Below are 23,093 nucleotides of genomic sequence, written 5' to 3' on the forward strand. Positions count from 1 at the left end.
TGTTACAAGTTGGAGTTCTTTATGAACTACAGGTTCTTTATGTTTCTTCCAATCTGTGGCTTACCACCAGTTCATTTTCTCAATTACGTCTTTTAATAAGAAGTTTTTAATTTTGTTAAAGTCAAATCACTCTTTCCCCTTTACTTTCTGTGACAATCACTTATTCTCCAAGTCACAAAAATGTCCTCTTATATTTTCCTCTAAAAAGCTTTTAGTTTTAGCTTTTACAACTGGGATTATGATCCATCTTGAATTAACTATTGGGTACAGTCCAAGGGGGGCTTCCCACGTGGTGCTAGTGGTAAAGAACCCGCCTGGCATTGCAGGTTAGACCTAACAGATGCAGGTTCGGTGCTTGGGTCAGGAAGATCCCCTGGAGGAGGGCACGACAACCCACTCCCATATGCTTGCCTGGAGAATGCCATAGACAGAGAAGCCTGGCAGGCTACAGTCCACAGGGTCATAGTCAGACATGACTGAAGTGACTTAGCATGCACACACGGTGCAAGGGAGGTATCAAGGTTAATCTTTGTTCACACAGATACACAGTTTTCTCTGTATGGTTGGTTCAAAGAACATTTCTTTCCATCCTGGGCTGCTTCCATGCCTTATTAAAAATCAAATGACCATATATGTGTGGCTTTGTTTTAGGATTCTCTATTCTCTTTTATTGATTGGGAAAAAAAAGAAGACCAACAGGCAAAAACTTGCAAAAATCTTAACAGATATTTTAACTTAAAATTTTTTTTTCTGGGGCTTCTCTGGTGGCCCAATGGCTAAGACTCCACACTCTCAATGCAGCAGGGGGGGCCTGGGTTCAATCCCTGGTCATGGAACTAGATTCCATATGCCACACAGTTAAACAAGCATTTTTAAAATTTCTTCTGAAAATGGAAATTTCTTTCAGAAAAGTCAACACGAATCAAGATTTAAAAGTTGTATATATTTGGTAGCATTAATTTTCTAGTTAAGCAGGAAAAAAATTGATTTGCAGACTTTATACACGTTACTGAATTCAAAGGCAAACTAAATGTTTCTCTTTTTTATATTACTTTTTATTGGAGCATAGTTGCTTTACAATATTGTGTGAGTTTCGGATGTACAGCAAAGTAAATCAGCTATATGTGTACATATATCCCCTCTTTTTTGAGTTCCTTCCCATTTAGTGAACTTTTCCTTTAACTCTTGAAATAAACTGTCCCTTTAACCTGGGGGCTGCTTTCTGGTTTCAAGGTTTTAACAATAAATTAGAAGCACTGCAGAATGTAAGGCAAGGGGGAAAACACACACACATAAGTAGCTAGAAACACAGTAGAATTCTCTTGATGATCAAACTATGATTATTAAGAAAATGAGTGCTTGATCATGATAACATGATCATGTCATTCTTTTATTCTCAAGGCTTCCTATCACATTTAGGATAAAGTTCCAAACCCTGAGCTCAGCTGACTGTCAATATATTAGCTGGCTCTCTTCAATCTCATTAAGTACTATTCTTTTTCTTTGCTGTGTTCACACTGGCCTTCATGTGCAAATACTTTACCTTCTTAAAGTCTCTGCAGTTCCTGCTCTTGCCCAGAGCACTTGTCACTCAAGTTTTGCATGCCTGACCTCCTTTATTTCTTAAAAGCCTCTTACTCTTACTACCTGTAACCTTATTTCCCTAGAGAGGCTTTTCTTGGTCACCTCTTCTACTTAAAATAACTCCCATTATTATCCTCTATCTATCAACTCTTGATTCCTTTTTCTTTTAAAGCTATTAACACCTAACAGGATATATTTAATTGCTGTCTAACTCTTATACAATTATAAATCCCATAAAGGTAGGGCTGTTATCTGTTTTGCTCACAGACTGAATTCAGCAAGAACTGAATAAATGGTTATTGAAAGATGGATAAACAAAATCAACATTAAGTGACTTCAGGAATAAAAGTTTAGTGACTTACCAATACACCGACTTTGCATAGAATTCAATATTATCAGAAAAATCTCCAATCTCATCTTTGGCAATGCTTTCTAACCAGTCTACCACCAGCTAGGGAAGGGGATAAAAAAAGAGCATTAACTATAAATTTTGTTAAGGATTTTATTTGAAGTAGTACTACTCCCACAATTAAAACAAAGTTTCTCTTTCAAAAAATACTAAGTAATAACTTTTTCTACCACTATTTTTACTTTTTAAAGATGTATAAATATTATGGCAAAAGAAATTTTCTAGAGGAATATTACTGTTTTTAACAGGCTATTCCTGTAAATGCTAGGGTTATTATTTGAAAACCAAAAAACAAGGTGCTTACTTCCTTTTAATTATAAATTAAAAGATGAAAAAGAAAAAAATTTAAGGAAAAAGTTTCAAATCTAAAAAACTTCATTTTTTAAAGGTCATTTACCTTTTCTCCATATTTCACCCCTAAAATGTAAAAACTCTAGTCATACCTGACTTTGTCGGACAAGTGAATCTCTCTGAAACAATGCTTCCACAACTGCTTTTTCACTGGCATTAAGAGCCTATTTTAAAAATTTGATGGAAAAAAAGAAAAGAAGATGCTCAAGGAACATTATTTCAACAGAATGGTAAAAGAGAATCTGAAATAAGTATATTTTATCACCCATAACTATTTTAAGACAGCAAATCTGTATATTCATCTTTGAAAATTTTTTATAAATAAATTTCAAACTGCTAGATCAATGAGCAGCTACTCTTACTTGATATTTTAATTCTTGGTTACACTTAAAATTTTTAGGTTCTATTTCTCCAAAGATGTTGTTTTAGAGAACAATAAAACATAAAACAAAATGAAACAATTCACAATAAAGGGCAGGATGCAGTCACGAGGCATATTAGGAAGTTAACATTTAAAATTTTTAAAATCTTTTCATTCTACACTGAAGTTGATGGACGATAAAACTTAGGAATAATCCAAGTTTCTAAAGACTGACTTAGACAACTTGACATAAATATTAACAAGTTAAATCAAGCAATACAGTAAAAGGATAACACACAATGACCAAATCTATTAATTCATCTTATTCATGGTTCAAGGAAAAGAGATACACATGAATCTAGCGAACATGTATGTGTGCTCAGCCGTGTCCAGCTGTTTGTGACGCCATTGACAGTAACCCACCAGGCTCCCCGTCCACGGGATTTTCCAGGCAAGAATACCGGAGTCAGTAGATATTCTCTTCTCCAGGAGATCCTGATAGACGCCAAAATGTCATTTGATAAAAATATCCTTGTAAATTAGAAATAAAAGAATATTTTGCCAATGTAATGGAGTATCTATTAATAGTGAAGCCTATAGCAAATATCGGAGAAGGCGATGGCACCCCACTCCAGTACTCTTGCCTGGAAAATCCCGTGGATGGAGGAGCCCAGTAGGCTGCAGTCCATGGGGTCGCTCAGAGTCGGACAGGACTGAGCGACTTCACTTTCACTTTTCACCTTCATGCATTGGAGAAGGAAATGGCAACCCACTCCAGTATTCTTGCCTGGAGAATCCCAGGGACAGGGGAGCCTGGTGGGCTGCCGTCTATGGGGTCACACAGAGTCGGACACGACTGAAGCGACTTAGCAGTAGCAGCAGCAGTATAGCAAATATCAGATCAGATCAGATCAGTCGCTCAGTCGTGTCCGACTCTTTGCGACCCCACGAATCGCAGCACACCAGGCCTCCCTACTTAACTGTAAAGAGAGACACTCCTTTTAGAATCCAGAAGATGGAAAAAAAATTGCTGAAATCACTCAAATTTACTATTAAAAGTTCTAGCTAATATATAAAACCAGAAGAAGCACTAAGTAGTTAAAAATAGGGAAAAAGAGTCACAGTCATCACTATTTGTAGATTAACAGGAATATCTACCTAGAATAGCACGATAATCAACAAAAAACTATTAAAACATATAAGTGAGTTCAATAAATAGCCAAACACAAGATAAATAATCTTCCAAGATATGCATCTCACTAGCTGGGAATGAAATAAGTATTTGTAGAATAAATAAATTAAAAGATTGAAAAAATATTTTAAAATATTTTAAGATACTTTAAAAAGATACTTGAAAAAGCAAGTTAACAAATGTGGTTAAAATCATTTATTATAAAATAAAAGTATCTTTTCTTCTTTTTTGACTATTCATAGTTGCTTTAAACATAGGTTACTTTTTGTAATGAGAACACAAAAACAGCTAAACCCTAAAAGAGCACCTGGTCTTTATGGTTTTAAAGGCATATTTTTACTAAGGATTCAAAGAACAGGTTAATTACTATAATTTTCAAACAAAGCACACACATGCGTGCACACATACACACACACACACACACGCACACAAAGATGGAAGATGTATGAACTTGTTCTGCAGAGCTGGCACAATTCTAGGCACTAGAACTAGATACGAAAAAGTAACAAAAAAAGAAAATATATTTGGGAAACTTCTAAAAAAAATCAGCTAATAAAATTTAGTAGCATATTTAAGAATATATCATGACTTAAAGTTTATTCTGTTTGAGGATAGTTCAACATTAGGAGAACTATTAATGCAAACCATTATGCTAATAAATTAAAACAGTTATCTATAGGACTTCTCTGGTGGTCCAGTGGTTAAGAATCCACCTGCCAATGCAAGGGACATAGGTTTGATCTCTGGTCTGGGAAGATTTCACATGCCACGGAAAACTAAGCCCATGAACTTTAGAGACCATGCGCTGCAACTAGAGAAAACCCATGCAGCAACAAGACCCAATGCAGCCAAAAATAAAATAAACTTAAAACAGGTATCTACAGAAGATAAAAAGCACTTGACTGCAACTCTTAGCTAGTTAAGAGAAAAAAAAATTCTTATTCTTCACTAACACAAAATCATTCTTATCAAAAGTCAAGTACAAGAAAGGAATACCTGCTATCATTGATATAATTGTATGGGAGTTCTTGGCCCATGATATAAGGCAAGTAAGAGGAATAACAGACTATGGACTTCCTTGGTGGTACAGTGGATAGGAATCCTCCTGAGAATGCAAGGAACATGGGTTTGATCCCTGGTCCAGGAAGATTTCACACGCTGTGGAGCAACTAAGCCCATGTGCCACAACTATTAAGCCTCAGCGCTAGAGCTCCCATGCTGCAACCACAGAGCCTGTGTACCCCAACTACTGAAGCCCACTGGCCTACAGCCCGTGCTCCACAACAAAAGAAGCCAGAGCAATGAGAAGCCCATGCACTGCAACCAAGAGGAGCCCTCGCTCACTCCAACTAGAGAAAGCCCACGCACAGAAAGGAAGACCCAGCACAGTCCAAAAAATTTTTTAAATAAAGAGTAAAACTTTCCTTAAAAATATACCAAATAGAAGGATTAAAAGAAATTAATTATTAGTAGATGATTTCTGCCAACAGGGAAAACCCAATAAAATCAAATTTAAAACTTGCTGGAGCTAATGTCAGGTCCAAAAGATGGTCAAATATGAGCTTTACATGTAAATCATTAGAAAATGCAATAGGAAAGGAAAGTCATTCTCAACAGGATTAATGTAAATCCTTTATAAATGACTTTTATGAAGAGCACAAATCTATATAATCTATAAAAGATCTAAATAATTAGAGATGCCATATTCATTACTAGGAAAATCCAACGTAGTTAAGACGTCAGGTCTTCCCAAATTAATATACAGATTCAATATTATTTCAAAAAATTTCCCAAAAGGATTTTTAAAAAAAGAAATGAAAAAGTTTATCTGGGAAAACGTGGGCAAAAATAACCCCAAATGAAGAGAAAACTTAAAACAGCAAAACTCCAGAGCTAGAGTGACTTAGTTGTGTAGTACTGGTTTTCAAATAAAGCAATCAAAACAAAAAAGATCTATGTATAAATATGATAGGGCTTCCCTGGTAGCTCAGTTGGTAAAGAATCTGCCTGCAATGCAGGAGATCCCAGTTCAATTCCTGGGTTGGAAGATCGACTGGAGAAGGGATAGGCTACCCACTCCAGTATTCTTGGGCTTCCCTGGTGCCTTAACTGCTAAAGAATCCACCTGCAATGCAGGAGATCTGGGTTTGATCCGGGATTGGGAAGATCCTCTGGAGAAGGGAACAGCTACCCACTCCAATATTCTAGCCTGGAGAATTCCATGGACTGTATAGACCAGGGGGTCAGAAAGAGTCAGACACGACTGAACGACTTTTACTTTCATAAATATGATAAAGGGTGTCAGGATAAATGGATATCTATTGAGGAAAAGTTAAATCTCTTGCTCCCTTCACAAACAATCTGGGTGAATTAACTTCTTGTATAGGGAAAAAAACTTCATGTAGAAGAAAACATTGAGAATAATTTTCACACAGGTAAGAAAGGCCTTCCTTAATAACATATGGTGAATGATAAAGGAAAGCAGGATAGATGTTGATCAGTTAAAGAAGGAAATGCCTGCTTGACAAAGACCCCTGAAACAAAGCTGAAAGACAAGTGACAGAAAGACTATCTTTACCATGTTGAGGAAAGAAAAAGAAAATAATGAACAGACAAGTGAGCAAAGAATAGAATTCATATAATATAAATACTTCAGAATGAAAACACTCCATCTTATTAATGATTAATGATATGCATATTAAAGTGAGGTATTTCCCCTCCAACTGGAAAAAATCAAATGATTGATAGCAGAGCAAATATTTTCACATACTATGACAGTGTGAACTAGTACATTTCATTAGGAAGGCAACACGACAATCTCTCAAACTTTGTCCCAATGATTTCACTTCCAGAAATATAGGAAATCCTCAAATATGTAGGTGTGAATGTTCATTGCATTGATTACTATAAGAAAAATACTGGAACAATTTAAGTATGTCCAGCAGAATGTCTGAAAAAAATTATGGTACATTTATACTTAAGCATACTATGAAAAAATAAGGTAAACTTATACAAATTGACATGAAAGTATATATTTATATTGATGAATAATAAAAACTCTCAGTGGACTTTCCTGGGGGATGAGAATTCGCCTGCCAATGCAGGGGACACAGGTTAAATCCAGGAAGATTCCACATGCCACAGAGAAACTAAGACCCTGAGCCGCCGCTACTGAGCCTGCAGACTACAACTACTGAAGCCCATGTGCTCAGAACGTGTACTTCTCAACAAGAAAAGTGACCACAGTGAGACGCCTGTTCACCGAAACTAGAGACAGCCCGCACAAAGCAATGAAGACCCAGCGCAGCCAAAAATATAATCAAGTTTTTAAAAATTTAAATAAAAAAAATAAAAACTCTCAGTATAACGTATAAATGAGAGCATACTATATGGTAAAAAAGAAAAAAAAAAAAGAGAACCCCCGCCCAAACCATCCCTGCCAAACGAAAGCCAGGGAGACTGGACAAAAGTTACTGGCATAATTCCTAAGAAAAATGATGAAAGTTCTGGCTTAAGTGGTGGCAACAGAAACAAGATGAGAGAGCAGAATTGCAACAGAAGAGACAGAGTCAGCAAAGTCTGATACACAACGTGCAGTTGTTTCTGAGATGAGGCAGAGACCAGTCTAGACCCTGGCTACTCAAAGTGCAGTTTACAGACCAACTACACCAGCACCATCTGGGAGCTTGTTAAAAATGCAGACTTGTAGGCCCATCCCAGACCTACCTAATCAGAATCTGCACGTTAACAAGATCCCCAGGTGACTGATGTGCACAGCAAAGTTTGAGAAGTGCTGGCTTAGGGAATGTTCATTGGTCATGGTGCTATCCACTGAAAAACAAGAGTGGGTTTGACTTCTGACAGGTTGGAGTTATTGTACTTGAAAATTATTTTGCTTTAAAAGAAAAAAAGAAATACATTTGACCTTGGAACAATGCAAGTGTTAGTCAGGGTTATCGATCCTCCTTGTACTTGAAAATCCAAATATAATTTTACAGTTGGTTCTCTACACTGCTGGTTTCCTCTGTACTGGAGGTTCTGCACCTGAGAATTCAACCAGCTGCAGACTGCGTAATACTGTAGTATGCGTTTAGTGGGGGAAAAACCGATCTGCATATTAGGTGGACCCATGTTGTTCAGGAGTTAACTGCAGAGGGTGCTGACTTCTGAAGGGGGGCAAAGTGGCTAGGTTCCCACAGGTCTGCTGGGAGGTGAAGAAAACTATGAGAAGATGATTTACAGAATGAGACAGAGTCGGGTGACTCATTGCCTTCAGGCTCTATCTTCTCTCTGCTTGGAGTCTCTAGGAGAGGACAAAATACATTCAGCACTGCAAACAAGTCCGCACAATTTAACAACCTGACTAATACCTGGCGTGCTGCAGTCCATGGGGTTGCAAAGAGTTGGACTCGACTTGGCGACTGAACAACAGCTAATACCTTTGCTAGGAACCAAGTCACTGCAACACCCCACCCAAATTGCACTAAAAAAAAAGCTTCTGCTGAATGGCCTAAGGGACAACTCCTTCAAATTTCCTAGAAATTCAATGTTTCAAGTTCAGTGAGACACACCCTTCACTTAGAGGGTCCCTGGTCTGAAGGAAGGCATTTTTAGAACACTGTGACTGCTCTTCCCAAGGTTTAACTAAATATTTCAAAATGACATTCTCAACTTGATCTTAAAAAAACACCCATAAAACTTCTGTGTATATATATGTATAAAGATGCAAAGAAAATGTCTGGTAGGATACGTACTGAATTGTTAGACTGAAAAGCACGAAGGATAAAACAGGACTTACACCTTTCACTCTACAGGGTACACAGTTTTGCTTACTGTATCTTTTATTTACTTGTAAAAATTTAAAAATGGAGAAACTCTAGAGGAGCATCAAAAATCAAATTCTATAAAAACCATTTAAATTTTTAAGCATTTATAAGGGAAAAAACAATATAAAACTTACAGTAATTGCAAACATACTTTCATCTTCTAATGCACACTGTATTCGGTCTCTGGGGAAAAACAACACAAAATGAAAAAGCCTTATTTCACAAGAGAAATGAAATCACCATTAAGCTAACACACGCACAAACTTGCATTCCATCTGGGGTAACTTAGCTAACATGCTTTAAAAACAAGAATCAAGTAGTAAATGCCTTCTGACTCTTATATTGAAAAAAATAGTATTTACTAAAAATAAACACAATACAAAGTCTTTGAAGGCCACCTGCTAATGCATAAACTTAACTTCTGAATGTAACGTTTTCACATGGCCAAAATGAAAAAATACGATTTTCTCTTTAGGTATTCTCACTGGGATGAGAAAGCAACAGAATGAGAGCCAAAACCAAGGAGCATCTAAGAAAAATTTGATTAACTTCTCTCAGACTTTCTACCTGAGATACACTATCAAGTGTATCTGTCACTTTTTTCCGTAATCTATCTTCTTCTAAATATTGCTGTGTTTTTAACACTTTCCTTAAATCTTTACAAATATCCAATTTTTGATAGTTACCAACTTTATGATTTAATATTCCCCTCTTTCCTCCTAACTCACCTCTGACAACTAAAGGCATTAGACATGATAAGCATCATAAAATGGCAGAACTGCTAACTGCTAAGTCGCTTCAGTCGTGTCCGACCCTGTGCGACCCCATAGATGGCAGCCCACCAGGCTCCCCCGTCCCTGGGATTCTCCAGGCAAGAACACTGGAGTGGGTTGCCATTTCCTTCTCCAATGCATGAAAGTGAAAAGTGAAAGTGAAGTTGCTCAGTCGTGTCCGACTCTTAGTGACCCCATGGACTGCAGCCTACCAGGCTCTTCCGTCCATGGGATTTTCCAGGCAAGACTACTGGAGTGGGGTGCCATTGCCTTCTCCGATAAAATGGCAGAACGTATTTCCAAACACACCTCATTCTAACTTCTAAGTTAATCACCAGTTTATTTCTGAGTCCTACACAACTTTACCTATACAAAGAAGCCAGCAGCCTCCATGTGACCATCTCCTGTTGAAGAAGCCAGAGCATACTGGCTGTTTTTGAAAACTTCTGAAGTCCAGGTGTTGCTCGGCTCACTATTTTATTCAGTATATTTACCTGAATTAAAGACACAAATGTAAAGAGGTTTTCTGTAATTCTGAGTCACAACTTTGTATTTTTCAAGTACATAGTGCCAAAAGTATACATTTACATTACAAATTTTTCCTGTCTACTGCCTTTTTAAATTAAATGTAATATAACATTCCCACTAGAAAGGGCCTTACTTTGAAGTAAGGTGTGTCTAGGTGAGTGTGTATGTAGAAGTTTAACATATTCTAGACTTCAGATTCAACAGTAACAGTCATGAGTACATTTTTCTCCCTGTAGATCAACCCAGAAGATAGCTAAATCTAACCTATGCCTGATAAAATCATATATCATGAACCAACAGAGCAGAATGAACATTAAAAATAAGATACTTTCAAATTATCTGAAAAATTTATACCATATAAAAAACATTAAGAAAAATTCTCCTACTGGTACAAAGACTTTTGTACCAGTCTTTTCCTAAGACTCCTTTTCCTATTTGGAACCAGGCTGTTGTTCCATGTCCAGTTCTAACTGTTGCTTCCTGACCTGCATACAGATTTCTCATTTCTCAAGAGGCAGTCAGGTGATCTGGTATTCCCATCTCTTTCAGAATTTTCCACAGTTTGTTGTGATCCACACAGTCAAAGGCTTTGGCATAGTCAATAAAGCAGTTTTTCTGAAACTCTCTTGCTTTTTCGATGATCCAGCAGATGTTGGCAATTTGATCTCTGGTTCCTCTGCATTTTCTAAAACCAGCTTGAACATCTGGAACTTCACGGTTCATGTACTGCTGAAGCCTGGCTTGGAGAATTTTGAGCATTACTTTACTAGCGTGTGAGATGAGTGCAATTATCCAGTAGTTTGAGCATTCTTTGGCATTTCTTTCTTTGCGACTGGAATGAACACTGACCTTTTCCAGTCCTGTGGCCACTGCTGAGTTTTCCAAATTTGCTGGCATATTGAATGCAGCACTTTCACAGCATCATCTTGCGGGATTTGAAATAGCTCAACTGGAATTCTATCACCTCCACTAGCTTTGGTTGTAGTGATGTTTCCTAAGGCCCATCTGACTTCGCATTCCAGGACATCTGGCTCTAGGTGAGTGATCACACCTTTGTGATCATCTGGGTCATGAAGATCTTTTTTGTACAGTTCCTCTGTGTATCCTTGCCACCTCTTCTTAATATCTTCGGTTTCTGTTAGGTCCATATCATTTCTGTCCTTTATTGTGCTCATCTTTGCATGAAATATTTCCTTGTATCTCTAATTTTCTTGAAGAGATCTCTAGTCTTTCCTATTGTTTTCCTCTATTTCTGTACATTGATCGCCGAGGAAGGCTTTCTTATTTCTCCTTGCTATTCTTTGGAACTCGGCTTTGGAACCCATTCAAATGGGTATATCTTTCCTTTTCTCCTTTGCTTTTGGCTTCTCTTCTTTTCACAACTATTTGTAAGGCCTCCTCAGATAGCCATTTTGCTTTTTTGCATTTCTTTTTCTTGGGGATGGTCTTGATCCCTGTCTCCTATACAATATCACAAACCTCCATCCGTAGTTCATCAGGCACTCTGTCTATCAGATCTAGTCCCTTAAATTTATTTCTCACTTCCACTGTATAATCGTAAGGGATTTGACTTAGGTCATACATGAATGGTCTAGTGGTTTTCCCTACTTACTTCAATTTAAGTCTGAATTTGGCAGTAATGAGTTCATGATCTGAGCCACAGTCAGCTCTCAGTCTTGTTATTGCTGACTGTATACAGCTTCTCCATCTTTGGCTGCAAAGAATATAATCAATCTGATTTCGATGTTGACCATCTGGTGATGTCCATGTGTAGAGTCTTCTGTGGTGTTGGAAAGAAGGTGTTTGCTATGACCAGTACATTCTCTTGGCAAAACTCTACTAGCCTTTGCCCTGCTTCATTCTGTACTCCAAGACCAAATTTGCCTGTTACTCCAGGTGTTTCTTGATTTAAATGCTCAAAATAGTTGGCTATTACTATTATTTCAATTATTCTTGAAGCTGTTTTCCTTTTCTTTAAAATAGACAACTTTTTGAGCAGTTTTATTAGATTCACAGCAAAACTGAATAAAGTACAGCGAGTTCTCATTACTTTCTGCCCCATATATGCACACTCTTTCCCCCCACTATCAATATCCAGTACCTGAGTGGTACATCTGTTACAGTCAATAAAACTACATTGACATGTCATTATTACCCAATGTCCATAATTTACAGAAGGGTTCACTCTTGGTGCTGTACAATCTATGGGTTTTGACAAATGTATAATGATGTACCCATCATGTAATATCATTATAATGTGCTCAGTCTCGTACAGCTCTTTGCAACCCAATGGACTATAGCCCACCAGGCTCCTCTATCCCTGGAATTTTCCAGGCAAGAATACTGGAATGGGTTACCATCTCCTACAAATCCTACTTCTACTCATTAAATATCACTCCCCTAAAACTCTACTGTGCTTCATTTTCTATCTTTATCTCTCCTTGAACTCTGGCAACTGCGGATCTTTTTATTCTCTTTAAGTTTTCCCTTTTCCAACATATCATACAGTTGGAATCATGCCATATGTACCTTTGTATATCGGGTTTTTTCACTTAGTGATATACATTCAGGGTCCATCCTCAACTCTTTATGGCTTGATAGCTCATTACTTTTAAGGGCTGTGTAATATTCCACAGACTGGATGAGCCACAGTTGACTTACCCATTCTCTTACTAAAGGACATCTTGATTGCTTCCAAATTCAGGTTACTATGAATAAAGCTGCTATAAACATCTATGTGTAAGCTTTTATGTGGACATAAATCTTTTAATCTTTGGGATAAATATCAAAGAGTATGAATGCTGGATTATATGGCAAGAGTATGTTTAGTTTTCTAAGAAACTGAGAGATTATGCTCCAAAGTGCTATCATTTTGCATCCCCAAAAATAATAAATGAGAATTCATGTTCCACATCTTTGTCAGCATTTGGTTTTGTTAGTGTTTCAGATTTTGGTCATTCTAACAGGTGTATAGTAGCATCTTTTTTTAATTTGCAACTCCCTAATGACACATGATGTGTTTTAAAAAATTTTTTTCAATCTTCACTTTATATTAGAGTTGATGTTCAATGTCGTGTTAATATTAAACATCTTTTCATATACTTATTTGCCGTCTGCAGATCTTCTCTGATGAGGTGTCTGTTTACATGTTTTGTCCATTTTTTAATTGGATTGTTCATTTTCTTATGGTTGAGTTTTAAGTTCTTGGTATACTTTGGGTTTTCCTTTGTCCAAGTTGCAGAATCCTTCTGTCCTTAAAAGAAATACAGTAAGATTCTCAATGTGTAAAAAGTAGATCTGCTCTGGCTGACTTTCTAACTATCTCTAAGACATCCTCCTTAAACACAGGAAGGAAATTCACAAACTAATGTTGTTCAGAAAAAAACTTGATTACTGAAGTCTGACCAACAATGATGTGAAGTAACTTACCTGACTACTACAAATGTTCTCATACTCTTCTACAAGGTCAAAAACAGTAGTTGAAGAGTGTTTTAAAAAAGACTGCAGGAAATCAGAAAACATACTCATGGATGCTAGAACACAATAAACAGACAAATTAAGTGACATACTTCCAAGTCATTCTGTTTGTTTGAAAACTTAAAACACAGCTCTAAATACTTTCTTGAAACTACTGTGTTTTTTAAAATACATAATTGTGGTAAAATACACATAACCAAATTTATCATTTTAACCATTTTTAAGTGTTCAGTGGGAGAAAGTACATTCACAGAGCTGTGCCACCATAACCACCATCCGACCACAGAACTCTTTGCTTTTTGCAAACCTAAAACCCCAGAGAGCCAAGGCAATCCTGAGAAAGAACAGAGCTGGAGGCATCACACTTCCTGATTTCACACTACACAACAGAAGCTAGTATTCAAAACAGACACACAAATCCATGGAACAGAACAGAGAGTACAGAAATAAACTCCTACATATATAGTCAAGAAATATTTGACAAGGGAGCCATGAATACTGAATGGAGAAAGAATAGTTTCTTTAAATAAACAGTGCCAAGGAAACTGGAAAATCACATGCAGAAAACCAAAACTGGATCCCTATCTTACACAACTCATAAAACTGAACTTGAAATGGATTAAAGACTTAAATGATGACTTTCCTGGTGGTCAGGTTAAGAATCTGCCTGTCAATGAAGGGGATAGGGATTCAATCCCTGGTCCGGGAAGAATCCACATGACTCGCGACAACTAAGGCTGTGCATCACAGCTACTGAGTCTGCACTCTGGAGCCCATGTGCTGCAACGATTGAACCCTTGAGCGCTAGAGCCCATGCTCTGCAACAAGCAAAGCCATCGAAATGAGAAGCCCATGCATCGCAACTAGAGTGTAGCCCCAGCTTCCCCCAAGTAGAGAAAGCCCATGAGCAGCAATGAAGACCAAGCACAGCCAAAACTTGGAGAGAAAAAAAAAACTTATACGAAACCTGAAACTGTATAACGCTTAGAAAAAAACATAGGGAAAAGCTTTTTGACACCTGTCTTGAGAATAATTTTTGGATATGACACCAAAAGCACAAGCAACAAAAGCAAAAACTCAACAGGTGGGACTATATCGACTAAAAAGCTCTGCACAGCAAAAGATACAACCAACAAAATGAACTGGCAACCTATGGAATGAGAGAAAATATCTGCAAACCATATATCTGATAAAAAGTTAATCTTCGAAATATATGAAGAATTCATAAAACTCAAAAACAAACAATACGATTTAAAAATGGGCAGAGGAACTGAACTGACATTTCTCCAAAGATGACATACAAATAGCTAACACGTACATGAAAAGATGCTCAACAACACTGATCAGCAGGGAAACACAAAACAAAACCATAGTGAGATATCACCACACATGTATAAGAACAAATATCACCAATCAATAAGAAAGAAATGTCAAGTGTTGGTGAAGATGCAGAGAAAAAGGAACATTTGTGCCCTACTGGTGAGAACGTAAATTAGTTTAGCCACTATGGCAAACAGTATGAAGGTTTCTTAAAAAATTAAAAATAGAACTACCAAATGATCTAGCAATACCACTTCTGGGTATATATTCAAAGGAAATGAAAACAGGCTAACAAAAAGGTATCTATAGGAACTTCCCTATAGATACAGTGGTACAGTGGATGGGAATCTGTCTGCCAATGAAGGAGACACAGGTTGATCCCTTGTCTGGGAAGATTCCACGTGCTGTGGAGCAATTAAACCTGTGGGCCACAACTACAGAAGCCAATACCTACAGCCTGTGCTCCACGAGAAGCCCGTGCACTGCAATGAACAGTAGTCCCAACTCCCTTGCCCCAACTAGAGAAAGCCTGCACATAGCAATGAAGACCCAGTGCAACCAAAAATAATAAATAAAAAGAAAAGGCAGCTGTACTCTCATTTTCACTGTGGCATTGTTCACCACAGCCAAGATAGGGAAAAAACCCAAGTATGCATCACCAGATAAATAGAAAAGCAGGGTGTGTGTGTATACACACACATACACACATACATATATGTATGTATGTGTATGTATATATATACAGGCCTGCCCTGGTGACTCAGAGGTAAAGAATCTGCCTGCTGATGCAGGAGACGTGGGTTCGATCCCTGGGTCAGGAAGATCCCCTGGAGAAAGAAATGGCAACCCACTCCAGTATTCTTGCCTGGGAAACTACACAGCCTATGAGGTCACAGAAAGAGTTGGGCATGACTTAGCAACTAAACAACAAGATATTAATACATACATAAACACACACACACAAAACCAGAATATTTTTCAGCCATGAAAAAGTGATCTGCTATTTGCAACAGGACAGACCCTGGATAAACCCTGAAGGCATTAAGTAAAATAAATCTAACAGCTAACAGAGAGACAAATACTGTACTGTATCACTCATGAGCAATCTAAAAAAGCCAAACTCAAAGAACCAGAGCCTGGAACGGTGGTTCCCAGGGTCTCGAGGATAAGGGAATTGTGAGATGTTGGTTAAAGTGTACAAACTTGCAGTGAGCAGATGAGTAAATTCTGAAAATCCAACACACAGCATTGTTATCGTCAATAAATCTGCACTACATAGTTCAAAGTTGCTGAGATGAGATCCTAAATGTTCTTATCACAGAAATGATAATTATATAATGTGAAAGTATCATGGAGGTGTTAGCTAACACTAATAATTATATTACAATACGCGAGTGTATCAAAGCAATATGTCATATACCTTAAACTTACAGAATGTCTATTTCAAAAAAACAAAAACAAAAAACTCTAACACTGTAACTCTCCATTCTCCCCTGTCCCTAGACCTCTGCAATCATTATTCCACTTTCTATGTCTATGAGTTTGACTACTCTAGGTGTCTCATATAAGTGAAATCATACAGTATTTGGTCCCTGTGCTACTGGCTTATTTCATCAGGCATAAAGTCCTCAAAGTTCATTCATGTTGTAGCATGTATCTGAATTATATCCCACTAAAAAGTATTTATCATATTTTATCCTTTACCCATCAATGGGATTTGGGTTCCTTCTATCTTTTGTTCACAGGGCTATGAACGAGGAAATACAAATCTCTTTAAAATCTGGTTTTCACTTCTTTTGGAATACACCCAGAGGTAGAACTGCTAAATCAAAAGATAATTCTGTTTTTAATTTTTTGAGGAACGACCGTATTGTTTGCCATAGTGCTGCACCATTTTGCATTCCCACAACTAACACACAAGAGTTCCAATTTTCCCATATCCTTGCCAACATTTACCATTTCCTGTTTATTGGGGGATTTTTTTGTTTTTGAGAGTAGCCATCTTAATGGGTGTGAGGTGCTGTCTCCCTGTGGTTTTGATCTGCATTTCCTTAATGATTACTACCTCCTTCCAGTGCTCAGTCGTGTCTGACTCTTTGTGATTCCCTGGACTACAGCCCACCAGGCTCCTCTGTCCATGGGATTTCCCAGGCAAGAATACTGGAGTGGGCTGCTGTTTCCTTCTCCAGGGCACCTTCCCGACCCAGGGACTGAATCTCCATCTCATGCACTGCAGGTGGATTCTTTACCACTTGAGCTATACTGAGCAAATTTTCATGTGCATGATAGCTACTTTTGTATCTTCTTTGGAGAAATATCTATACAAGTTCTCTGTCCACTTTTTAGGTGGATTGTCTTCTGTTACTGTTGAGTTGTAGTTCTTTTTATATTCTGAATATTAATTTTTTGATATATGACTTGCAAATATATTCTCACATTCTGTGGCGTTTTCACTCTATTGACTATATTTTCTGATCCATATTTTGATGTAGTCCAATTTATCTATTTGGTCTTCTCTCATCTACAAGTCTTTTAAGATTCCAAAGATATATTAGTTATTAGTCAGTCAACAATTACTTCAAAAACATGAGCCAAATTTTAAAACACCTGAATTATATTATAAGTACACCATAACAAAGTAACTGGGAAAGTTATAGCAGATCCTAAAATGACATGCTTTATTCAGGGGAAATATATACATCCTACTATAATACTGTATAATATCTAAGGCCTCAGCCATGGTTCATACTAAACATGAAATTCTTATATTTTATATATTAAGTACACAGCATTTTTGATGCTTATCACCGGCATATACTACAAAGGAGTAGTAGTCACCACATTGTTAAGAGAAGGGTGCTGAAATCAAACTGCTCAGTTTTAAATCCTGGTGCCATCACTTCCCAGGGACGGGGAAGCCTGGTGGGCTGCCGTCTATGGGGTCGCACAGTCAGACACGACTGAAGCGACTTAGCAGCAGCAGCAGCAGCCATCATTTCCTAGCCAGGTGAGCTCAAATAGGTTAATTTTTTCGAGCAGCTGTTTCCTTTCCACGAAAATGAAATCGTTATTGTATCTATTTAATGGACCATGAAATGAGTTAACGTGCACACAGTGGTAGCATACTGACTAGCACTCGTGTATGTTAGTCTGTGATGATAAATTAACGAAGAATCTATGTCCTAATGTGCAGGTACAAACACACTAAAAGCAAATGTTTTTTCCCAAAAGGGAATGGTAATAACCAGCCTAAAGTCAGAATGGTCACAATACTATTTGAAGAAACAGCATTAGCATTCAGGCCAAAATAAAACATGTCAACAATGTCAGATAAAAATTAAACAAAAAGAGAAGCTCTCTCAACAGCACAAGTTTGGAAAGAATAAAAGCATTAACGACTAGTCTAATGACCTAACAGGGAGCTATTTACACTGAAATGATTAAATGGCAGGATGCTGCTCCAACTGAGAACTAAGGTGAGGTTCTCAACTTTCTAGAGTTACTATTGGGTTGGCCAAAAATTTCACTGAAAAACCCAAACAAACTTTTGACTAACCTGTTATCATCAAGTGGCACAGCCATTACCGTAACTAACAAGCATAACAAAAAATATTTTTAAATATTCAGGAATAGGAGATGATTTCCTTGATGTTAGTAAAATGGCAAACTACTGTGTTATAAACAAAGACCAAAGCTATTTTACCAGCTTCTCCAGGATCATCCTCTCGTAACATAACAGCACTGAGGGTAACATCCTCGGTTACACTGTGGGGCTCTGCGTTTGTGAACAGCCCTGCACGCTGTGATGAGAAAGCAGTGGCCCAGTTACTGTCATCCAGGTTAGTCACCTAAAAGATAAAGGAGACACAGAAAAGTAATGTAGTTATTGCCACTGAGTGAATAAAGACTTTAATACTATTACATTTTTTTTTAAAACACATGTGTTTTTCACTTTTAAAAGATAGCCACATGATTATTTTGTTAAGGATATTATGGCTTTGTTTTCTTCTTTGCACTACTCCATGCTTTTATGCTCTAGTGAAAGTGTTAGTCACTCAGTTGTGTCCAATTCTTCATGACCCCATAGACTATAGCCCACCAGGCTCCTCTGTTCATGAATTTTACTCTCTAGGACTACTTCAAATCAATTTTTTAATTTGGGGAAATATTATGGGATGAATGACTCAGTTTCTTAAACATATAAATGGTAATGAAAAAAAAGGATGATTTAGAAACTTACAGATTTAAGTACTGGAGACATACCAAGCAAATGCAATATGTTAAAAGATTCAGGCATGAACAACAATAAAAATTTCCTTTAAATTAGTCTCCCCAAGGGAAAATGCTAAAGATGGGTGCCAGGACCCTATATATTAATGAGATAGTAACTATGGGCTGAGGAGACTTTAGCCTCAGCTATCACAAGACTGATTTCCTTCTGGGTACTCATCATCATTAGCACCCAGATCAAACTGAAAATCTTACACAGTAGTGATATTCTGCATTCATAAAAATGTTTTGTAGGTAGACACATGGTGTACACATGGTGTACTTAAAATCAACCAACGTAACAAATAATTGTACTTCCTTCAAACACCTCTCATAACCGATACTAAAATTGGCAAAACAAAATCAAGAAAACATTTTTTACTACAAAGTAACTTCCAAACACTCTGTGATAATCAATACATATTTACTCTATCCTGGCCTTTAGAAGAGTAATAATTTTACTACTAAACTTGCAGTTCTAAAGCACTAAATAATAAAACTCATCATCTTATGCTGAAACCTAGAAGTAGTCAATTCACTTATGTTTTTAAGTGGAATAAGAATAAATGTTCCCAAAATAAACCAGCTTCATAACCAGAGTAAAACTGTTCAATGACTAGATCACTATCAGATACTAACACTCTAAAATATTTCAAAGATTGATTTAACCTTCTAAGACAAGGAGAGGTTTAATATGCAAAACCATTCCTTTGAAAACACATAATTTAGACAATTTCTGGTGTGTGTAAAACTCTTTTTTCAGTAACCACAAAGCCATTCCTGGTGTGTGTAAAACTCTCCGTTTTTTCAATAACCACAGAGCCAAATAAAGAGCCCTTTTCATCTTGTTCTTGGAACTAAATGAGCCATAACACTCTACTAGTCCGACAAAACTCTTTCGTTTTCCTCTTCTCAGTTAGGCACAATTCGTTCTTTCTCTATAGGGTATTTTAAGCACGTAGGTCAGGTCATTCTGGATCACAGTCTATATGACATTTCTTTTGCTATTTTAATACTGTATCATAATGATTCCTGAAGAGTGTCTCACTTAACTTTTCCTCAAATTTTCTCTTTTCTCTCCTTTAATGCTTTGTTCTTCTTCCTTATGACAGTTTTCATTGATTACTCTTGGCCTCCTCTTCTATGCTTCAAAACAGGGCTCAGTTTTTACCACCACTAGCAACCAATCAGTAAATCTGATCAGTAAACTGTCAGATTAATACATTTTATCTGCATCTAACTGCTGCTGGTGTCACAGTTTCCACCTATGACGTGAGATGCTTACGGGTCTCAGTTTTCTGGAAGTCTAACCAAAAAATGATTTCAACCTACATAACTGAGTTACTTTTATTATGAATAAGACTTCAATTCTCATAAAAAAATTTTTAAGCTAAATATCATACCATAGTTAAAAAAGGGAGAAAATTTCAGCCCCATTTTTCTACATACCATAGACAGATTTCCTAAGAACCCTGAAGACTGTGTAAGCCAGGGAGACCTCCCTCCAGTTGCAAGAATGCAGGATATATCTGGTTGCCTCAGTAAGCTCCGGCTTGGTGGAGTAACTACAAGCAAGAAGTTAGTAAAAAGAATTCGAAGTGCAGGAGCATTGATCATGACAATGAAACAAGCAAATAAAAACAAATAATTTTCATTTTTCAATTATTTAGATTCTAAGTGAATAAATACTTTCAATATTAACATTTCTATAATATAAAGATTTAACTTATTTTTCTAAATACGAACTTTTGGCACTACTGAGCCCACCAAAAAAAACTTTACTGCAAACAGAGATGCTTTCATTATAACATAACTGAACACTAAAAAAAAAAAAAAAGACACTCATGAGTTCATGAGTTTATCAAATTCTAATTTTATAAAGCATACTATAGTATAGAAGACATGGGCTCTGAAGTAAGCAGATTATGATTTGCATTTTGGTTCCATTACTTACATTCTTACCTAGCTATTTTATCTGCTTTAATCAACTTCTCTAGGTCTCACGTTCAGATTTGGCAAAATAGAGACAATATCTACTTCACAGCTATCATGCAATTAGGTAAAGGCTTACACATGGTAAGAGTTCAACAAACAGTAAGTGCAATCCCTATTATTTGCTCTTAATTAAAAATAACTTAAAAATATAATATATATTATAGTATTAGCTGCTATTACTCTTATCATTATTAAATGCTTTAAAAGCAAAAAAATCTTACAAGGTTGTCGAAATGAGCTGGGAGTTCGGGGCATAACCTGGTTTCTTGGAGTGGTATTAGAAAAAATTTCATCTTGGGCTGCCCGAACTACAGGAAATGTTAAGGAAAAGTTTTTCGTATAGAAAAAAACATCATTAAAGTTAGAATGAACCATATTTCAATTCAGTTCAGTCGCTCAGTCGTGTCCGACTCTTTGCAACCCCATGAATCGCAGCACACCAGGCTTCCCTGTCCATCACCAACTCCCGGAGTTCACTCAGACTCACGTCCATCGAGTTGGTGATGCCATCCAGCCATCTCATCTTCTGTCGTCCCCTTCTCCTCCTGCCCCCAATCCCCCCAGCATGAACCATATTTACACTATACAAAATATGGGAATGTTTTTCAAAGACAAGGTATTTTATAGCTACCATATTTTCTCGGCAAAGAGTAAATAATTCCTTTTCCCCTTTAAATTCTAGTTACCAATTACTACCGTCTTGAACTAAGAGCTCAAGTCTTAGGTTACCACACACTGAACTAAGAGTTCTTAGATCTCAAATAATAAAGAAAATCTAATCTCAGCAAAAGCTAACCACAATATGATAGTTAGCAGTAAAATGGAACATCCTTATTTTCAAGGAAATATGAATCTCACTGAATTTCAGCATTATATTTACCAAATAACACATGGGGAGATTTAAAAAAATTATTTTCCACAGTATTTTATTACAGTTAGTGTTTAACATCGCTCATGAAGTCTATAATGCTAATTCCAAACATGTTACAATTTCTATAATGATGCTTAAAATGCAAAGGATACGTAAAGCTCTTTTTTGGGCACTCTGTTTGCGTGCAGTCCGAGTCACCTCTGCCTCCCGGATCACAGGAGATGACATCTCTCCAAAGCCACTCCTAAAATGGCAATAACCAAATTCACGTGAATGAAATGAGAATGGAGCATTTGCAAAAAACTTTATCATTATGACTGAAGGAAAGGATCCTAAGTCAGTTAAGGCGCAGATCATCACAACTGCCAAGTCTTTGTTTTTTTGTTGCTAATACTTCTCTGACTCCAAATCCAGCTTCTCTCTCAAAGTCCTGCTTACATTTTACCTGCATAAAGTCTTCTCTGACTTACTTGTTAATTTTTTCCTCCTCTGGAATTATTTTAACACTTGGAATCTAAATCTATATTCTAACAGTGCTTTAAATAATTGCTTCGTGAAGATAAACCTTTCTTCGTTGGATTGAGGAGGTTCCTAAAGTTGCAGGAACTCTTAAAAGTATGTTCTGTAGTCTCCAAAGTACTTCAAACCATGGATACTTCTATTTAAGCTGGTGACTTGGGAGACTAAGTAAAAAATAAATAATATATTGGAAAGAAATGATCCTTCAAGCTTTTCTTCCCAGAGAACACTAAGGGTGTCTCCCGTCTCAGCACTATTATAGTCACAGACGTATAGCCCAACGTCTAGAAAATAAATTGTATTATAAGATCTGTATCATAAGAATCTAATGTGTATTTCCTCCACTTAAAATCTTCAGATAGATATCTCTGGCCTACAGAATCAAGTCCAAATTTCCTACAATGGTTTTTATAATCTGACCCCAGCTTACCAATTCAGCCACAAACATCACTTCCATACAAACACACACTGCATGTGATCATTCAGCTACACGTTCATATCCTTACACCTTTGTACCCATGCTTCTTTTCAGAGGCCTATATTCACCTCTTTGGTCTATCTGGTGAATAAGTCTTACTCATCAAACAGCTCCCTAGAATCTAGAAACACATATCCAGG

General features: G+C 37.0%; 1 protein-coding gene across 4 annotated transcripts in view; it reads right to left on the reverse strand.

The window, feature by feature from the left end:
• The window catches only part of NUP107 (nucleoporin 107), a 48,093-nt gene that overhangs the window by 23,589 nt on the left and 1,411 nt on the right, over positions 1–23,093 (reverse strand). For 3 of the 4 annotated variants that reach the window (XM_005206473.5, XM_002687393.7, XM_059886934.1), the window contains exons 2-10: positions 22,109–22,200; positions 21,307–21,393; positions 20,540–20,655; positions 18,525–18,669; positions 13,454–13,557; positions 9,863–9,990; positions 8,858–8,906; positions 2,437–2,508; positions 1,947–2,035 (exon numbers count right to left, since the gene is read on the reverse strand). In XM_005206473.5, coding sequence (XP_005206530.1) covers positions 1,947–2,035; positions 2,437–2,508; positions 8,858–8,906; positions 9,863–9,990; positions 13,454–13,557; positions 18,525–18,669; positions 20,540–20,655; positions 21,307–21,393; positions 22,109–22,184 — 866 coding nt within the window. In that variant the 5' untranslated portion in view covers positions 22,185–22,200. Of the gene's footprint in view, positions 1–1,946; positions 2,036–2,436; positions 2,509–8,857; positions 8,907–9,862; positions 9,991–13,453; positions 13,558–18,524; positions 18,670–20,539; positions 20,683–21,305; positions 21,394–22,108; positions 22,201–23,093 lie in introns of those variants that run through there. The other variant, XM_024992480.1, reaches the window with a different exon arrangement.

Source organism: Bos taurus, chromosome 5, assembly GCF_002263795.3.
Source record: "Bos taurus isolate L1 Dominette 01449 registration number 42190680 breed Hereford chromosome 5, ARS-UCD2.0, whole genome shotgun sequence".
Taxonomy (NCBI): Eukaryota; Metazoa; Chordata; class Mammalia; order Artiodactyla; family Bovidae; genus Bos; species Bos taurus.